Source organism: Citrus sinensis, chromosome 6 (assembly GCF_022201045.2).
Source record: "Citrus sinensis cultivar Valencia sweet orange chromosome 6, DVS_A1.0, whole genome shotgun sequence".
NCBI classification, from domain to species: Eukaryota; Viridiplantae; Streptophyta; class Magnoliopsida; order Sapindales; family Rutaceae; genus Citrus; species Citrus sinensis.
The window spans coordinates 9,799,791-9,806,280 of NC_068561.1; the positions used below are offsets into that span (position 1 = coordinate 9,799,791).

General features: G+C 34.9%; 1 protein-coding gene across 1 annotated transcript; it reads right to left on the reverse strand.

Annotated features, from left to right (window-relative positions):
- Window positions 1-3,030: 3,030 nt before the first annotated feature.
- On the reverse strand, window positions 3,031-5,417 carry LOC102612845 (high affinity nitrate transporter 2.4-like). The gene is made up of 3 exons (XM_006492983.3): window positions 4,594-5,417; window positions 3,892-4,007; window positions 3,031-3,790 (listed from the first exon to the last, which is right to left on the reverse strand). Exons 1-3 carry the CDS (start codon window positions 5,401-5,403, stop codon window positions 3,124-3,126), a joined length of 1,593 nt encoding a protein of 530 aa, XP_006493046.1. The 5' UTR covers window positions 5,404-5,417; the 3' UTR covers window positions 3,031-3,123.
- Window positions 5,418-6,490: the final 1,073 nt, after the last annotated feature.

The window sequence follows — 6,490 nt, forward strand, 5'->3', positions numbered from 1 at the left end:
GCTGGTCCTAAAACCATTCATTTTTGGGCTCCAACATTCAAATGGGGCATCAGCATAGCAAACATTGCAGACTTTTCAAACTACAATATGAAAAACTGGAACCTTTTTAGTGTCAATTTTGCAATGGCTAGGACAGGCTTGTATCAACTATCACGCAAAATCAAGCAAAATTAAAATGAATATGATTACCTTAAATAAAAAAGAAAAAAAGGAAAAATGAAAAGACTAACCTTTAAGAATAGTCCCAAATATAATGAAAAAAGATTTATGCCTTTGGTACTTTCTTCTCCCATTGCAATTCACAGTGTTGGCACATTTTTTTTCCTGAAAAGTAATGCAAGTTAGTAGATTTATTACTAATAAGATTTAATAGGAAACATTGATAGCTTGAATTTAAGATTTTCTTTAATTCAATTTGGAATGCTATGAAACTTACAAAACATAATTAGACATGTCAATGCACCACAAATAAAATTTCCAAGTCATTTGGACAACTCTACATTTGTTTCTCACATGATAAAACTATATAAATTAAAATTGCATATGAAACTATAAAAGTAGCAGCAGATGTTTGAATATGTATTAAATTTAAAATAATAAATATATCAAAATGATACTTTCCAGATTTTAAGTGGACATATAAGTCAACAACATGTTAAAATTTGAGGCTATTCCGATATCATTAGGCTAGTGTTTGATAGGATAAAAAATTAATGAACAATTCTGTCAAAAGAAGTTACTGCAGAGGTAGCAGAGTTTGAAAAATCATTAAAAATAAATTACAAGTTCAATCAAAATAAAATTTTCCAGATTCGAAATATGCAAATAGAAGTGTAGTTTATCCGAATTTCAGCTTATTCTAACTCTGTTAGACTATACGTTTGCAATATCAAACATGGTACATATGTAATTTCTAATAAAATTGGACAACCAACCATATTGAGAAATCCATTCAAAATCAAATATAAACCCAATTCATTCCAAAATTTTCAGAATTAAAATGCTCTCATTTAAACTTAGTTTAATCAAACTTTCAAATCAATTGAAATTCATTTAGTCAAGTTCGGAAACAACCAAGTTCACAACAACAGTCTATCAATCCTAAAATTTTCAGCATAATTTCGTAAACTATTAATTAATCTTTCACCTCAAAATCAAGTGTCCAGCAACTCGAATATCATCAATCCCCATATAATAATTTGAACTTCTACTGCCAAATGTGCTGATTAATCAAAAAACAGAAATCAAGATGAAGTACTGAATTGAGTAGAAGAATGATGTAAGAACCGAAAACGAAAAGGTTAGGGGTACTACCACCCAATATTCACATGGTAGCTAAGTATCAAAATTTAGCCAAATATATAATGATTATCTTGAGATCAACTAATCAATTCACAGCTTTTCCACAATGGGAAAAAATAGTACTCACCCAAAAAATCAACAATCGTATGGACAATACTCACCCATAATTTTATATTTATCAAATCTAGAGTAAGTAAGATCGTAAGCTTATGCAATTCAATAAAGTAATAAAAAAATAATTATTTATTAATGGCAAAAGGATATACTGTAGTAACTATCTTAACCATCAATAGTACCCTTTAATTTGTTAACCATTACAATCGCAACTCAAGAGGCACCATCCGTTCTTGAAACCACAAGCATAGAGGCCAAGTTCAAGAGAACAGAAGCATCAGATGTTTTTTGAAAGCCGGTGGTGTAATGAATGCGGTGCCACATTTTTCAGCCATTGATTTGAAGTCGACAATCTAGATTTTCCTTACCACAAATGAGAAACCCTAAAATTAGTTGAATATAATTATATTGAATTTTAATCAAAATTAAAAGAGGAAAAGAGAAATTACTGAACGTCAATAGATCTGGACTTTCTGTTGGAACCTGCTAAAGAGTACTTCTTAGTTAAGGATCTGTACCACGTTCCCCTTTCATCTCCTTCACTTTCTTACCCTGAGGTCTTATCAACCTCTTAGTAAGGAAGATTTGGTTAGGACCCAGACGCCCACCCCCGGAATCCGAACTGGATTTCGTCAATGAGCCGCAAGGCTGGCTAATCGTACGCAGCAGGCTTAAAGACCCCTGGTTCTGGAAGGCACATGAGTCCGAACGCTATGTTGAATGTGCTGACACGCCGGAGTTGGCTGCTGGCACAACAGGGTGGTGCCTTACCGCAACGCAGTCGAAGTTCAAGCTCCGGGTCGGATTTGCCAGCGGAGTAGGAGGAGAAGGCTGGTGGGTAGAAATTTGTGGTTGTTCGTTAGGGTTTCGTGATTGTTCATCTTTCTGCTCTGATATGTCGTCGTCTCAGGATGAAGTGTAGTCCACCAAAGATATCTCTCTCTGTCTCTTCATCCAATCTCATCAAAAATTAGTTGGCGTGGTAGCTTACAAAATGACACTAGAGAAGTTTTGTTTTCTCTCAATTTTAATTTTCAGAGACTTCATGAGAGAGGCGGCGTTAGAAGTTTGGAGAAGTTTAGGTTTAGGTTTAGATTGCAATGGATATATTTTATATTTTTAAGACTTTAATAATTAAACAAATAAAAATTTTTAGGCTCAGCGGTTTTGCTATTGAAAGTAAAAGTTTGAAGTTTAGAGATCTTGGGTTCGAGTTGAGGCGAAAAAAAAATAAAATGATAATTTTTTTGCTATTGATACCTTAGCGTCAATGATTTCTGATGTTTAATATAATGACACTATAATATCAGTGATCTATGATACTTGTTTGTTAAACACGGAAAATGCCCCAAATGCATGAAAGGAAGGCAAGTGTCAGTAAAGACTATTTTTCTAGTAGTGGTTGTCCTCATTTCATGAAGTAAGAGATTATCTTATTAGAAGATATATATATATATATATATATATATATCTGTATAAAAGAATTTGTAGTTATAATATTACTATTTATAAAACATAGATTTAAGATTTTGTACTACATTATAAAATTTTACAATGTTATAAAATGATTTTAAAAATTTTTTAAATGCGAATTTTCGCAAGTGGGAATGATTATGTATTTATAAACTTGAACTTTTTTAGTTTCCAAAGCCATGATTAACTTCAAGTTTAATCAAGAGACATATATCACATCACCATATGCACTGTCTACACAGGAGCAGGAGTAGCAGAGATTGGTGTAGTATCAGAACCAACACTCTTTCCTCTCTCAGACCGGCTATTCTCTGCGAACTTAAGACTCCTGTGGTGCAGCCCTCTGTGCTTCTCTTCCTCATTCCACTCTGCTCCATAATAATATTCTTCTTTTGATTTCTCGCTATCTTTCGTCGCCGGCAAAAACATGCTCCCCCATTGCGGAAAATGCACCAAGGCCACCGGAAAAGTACAGCAGACTATCATTATCCCCATCAAGGAAATCCCAGTAGCCGTCGAGTGTCTGGAACTCGTGAAGAACAACAACTGGGTTAAACCAGAACCGAAGTTGCCACCGGCACCGGTGAGGCCAGAAATGACACCAAGTGAACGTCGAGAGATGAAGGGGATGATCCCAAATGTGGCGCCGCAGGCAGCTTGTGTGGTGATAGAGAAGAGGATCATGGAAAGGATTGAGAGAGGGAGAGTTGAGGCTCGGCCTAAACAGATGCAGAAAATGCCTCCTAGGGTTTGGACTATATAGAGGTTCCAAAGCCGGCCGCGCATGCCGAATGGGCGAGCCGCCATGTCGGACATGAGACCACCCAAGGGGCGAGCAAAGATGTTGGCCATGCCAAAGGTTGCAGCTATGACGCCGGCCGTGTGGAGCTTGAGGTTAAACCTATGGTGCAGAAATTAATAAGTATTGTTCTTTCATGTTTTAGTATTTGTCTTTGTTAACATTCTCTAGTCCTTATCAGCAAGTTTAATTAGAGATTGAACCTGTCAAAGAAGTATTCAGCAATGACGTTGTCGATGGTCAATTCAATACCCAATGACATGCCATAAAGAAGAACAAAAATCCATGTTCTATAGTTTGTGATGGCGTACCAAAGAACCTGCAGACAAACTAAGCCGATTTAAGACAAATTAAGTTAAAATTACTCAATCAGCAAACAAAATTATGTCCTATAAAAAAAAGATAAGGATCCTCTCCTATTTTTTTTTAAGATTGAATTTTGATTTTTGATGTTGACTATCAAGCCAATTTATTTCAGTTTATTTACAATCAAACCAGTTTTTTCGCTAGATTTAAAATACTAGAAGAGACTAGGAGAGAAAAAGATTAGGTGAAATTCTTAACCCATCAAAAAAATATTTTTAATAAAAATTTGAATCCTGAGTTGAGTTCTAATTTTAATGGTTGAGATTTAGTAACAAATACATATATTACTATCGAAAATAACCAATTACAATATTATTATAAAACGATCAGCACAAATCTCATATGAGTATTGAATCAAAATATAAATAGGAATATAGTTGGTAAACCAAAACAAAAGATTTAGTGTTAATATATATGATTTTAGTGTTGGCTTTGTAAAAATGTATAATAAAAAAATTCGGATCAGATACCTCTCATAATCTAATTTTCTCCTAAGTAAAATCCATTGAAGTGATTGGTGGTTAAATATACATTCTTACCTTAGGGAACTTATCCGTCGGAACGTCTCCTTTCTTCTGCAAGGTATTGAGGTTTCCATCAGGCAAATCTTGGCCTAAAGTCAATACTAAAATCCCCATGATCACATGTAAACATCCGGGCGCAAAAAACGCAATCCTCCAAGCCGTAAACGGCGTTGCTCCAGCTCGCCTAATCAGCTCATAAATGAATGGCGTAAGAAGCTGAGTAATCCCACCACCCATATTTCCCCAGCCAGCAGCAGTGCCATTAACCAGTCCAATTATCTTGCCATTAAACATCGTACTCATCCAGTACTGACACGACACGAATGTCGCAAGAGAAAATCCGATCATGAATCTGGCGGCTATGTATCCTCCGGCGGATGAAACAAAGACCATGGAAAACACAGTCGGGGCTGATAACATGATAAGAAATGCGCAGCCGTAACGGGGGCCCAATAGGTCACAGACTGCACCCATTGCAAGCCTGGAAAAGATGCTGCCAGACACAGAAGCAATGCCAGCGTTTCCAATATCGGTCTTTATGAGGTTTAGGTTGTCTCTGATGATGGACACTAAGGGAGCGGCGGCGAAAGTGGAGACGAAGCAAGTGAAGAAGGAGAGCCAAGAGAGGTGGAAAGTGGTCATGTGTGGACTGGCTAAAGAAAAAATCTTGAAGACTTTAGCTTTGTGCTCTGAATCCACTAGGAGTTTGAATTTTGCAGTTGGGTCTGTGGGCATAATTGGAGAGGCAACTGAGAAGGCAAAGGCTTTTTCTTTGGCTGAAACTCCATGCATGGAGTTTCCTGGGGTGTTTTCAGTATCTGCCATGTTTAAGGTTTGAGTTTCTTAAGAATGAAGAGAAAGAAGAAGCTTTAAATATTTGGTTTTCAAGGTTGTATTGGTGTATATATTAGATTAGATTAGGATTGAATTTAAAATTAATTGGTGGGGATCCCAACGGTTGATGTTGAAAGACCGATGTTGAGGCAAATGAGTATCACTGCGTATACAAAAGGTCACTTTGTCTATACTTTTTTTTATAACTGATTGTCTCACGATACAAGCTCTATAGATTATTGTTTATTGCAAAGTTGAATTTGGTACCTAGACGGTAAATATCTTGTGCTTAAAACAGTTGTTGTACATAATGTAAGTCTTGGATAATTTTATATGTTTGAGCTTGATATTGGACATGCCCTTTGTACTTCTTTTTAGGATTGTAACTTAATAAGTTTTCATTTTGAGCATATTAATATATATTTTTAAAGCTTACAGAAAAATAAATGCAGACATTTAACATTATATATTAAAAGACCAACGGATTTTTCATAAGTTCTATTTCTTTGGGCCTCAAATTGCAATTTAAATTTAAAGACTTTAGCCTTATTTTTAAGTTTGTTTCTTTTGGGCTTTTTATTTTATATCCAGATATCAGGATTTCATGCTGTTTTTTCTTTTAATTTTAGATATTAAAATTTTATTATATACCTAGTTTTGCCTCTTTTGGTAATTACGTATTATATGTATGAAAGGTAACAAAATCTTGATTGTCAGTAATTTTTTATCAATAATCATTATCATTTTTAAAACTTTTGTTTCTTTTTTCGTTTCGTATTTCTCTAATGCTAGTTTTTCTATGTGGTCAATTAAGCTCATAAACTTCTATATAGTTTCAAATCCACACCACCTATGAGTGAATCTACATTGCCTTCTCACGTGACTTTAGTTATTGAACTAATAAGATAACCTTAAAGTAATTCTAAACTTTTTGAGTAAAAATTATACCCGTTAATTTCTATATGGCATCTGAACTTGAGGCAACTCTAAAATTTTGAGCTAACGTTTGGTATGAGTAAGGTCCATGAATTCCTAAATGGTATCAAAACAAAACTTGTGCATGAGTGACCTCACACTA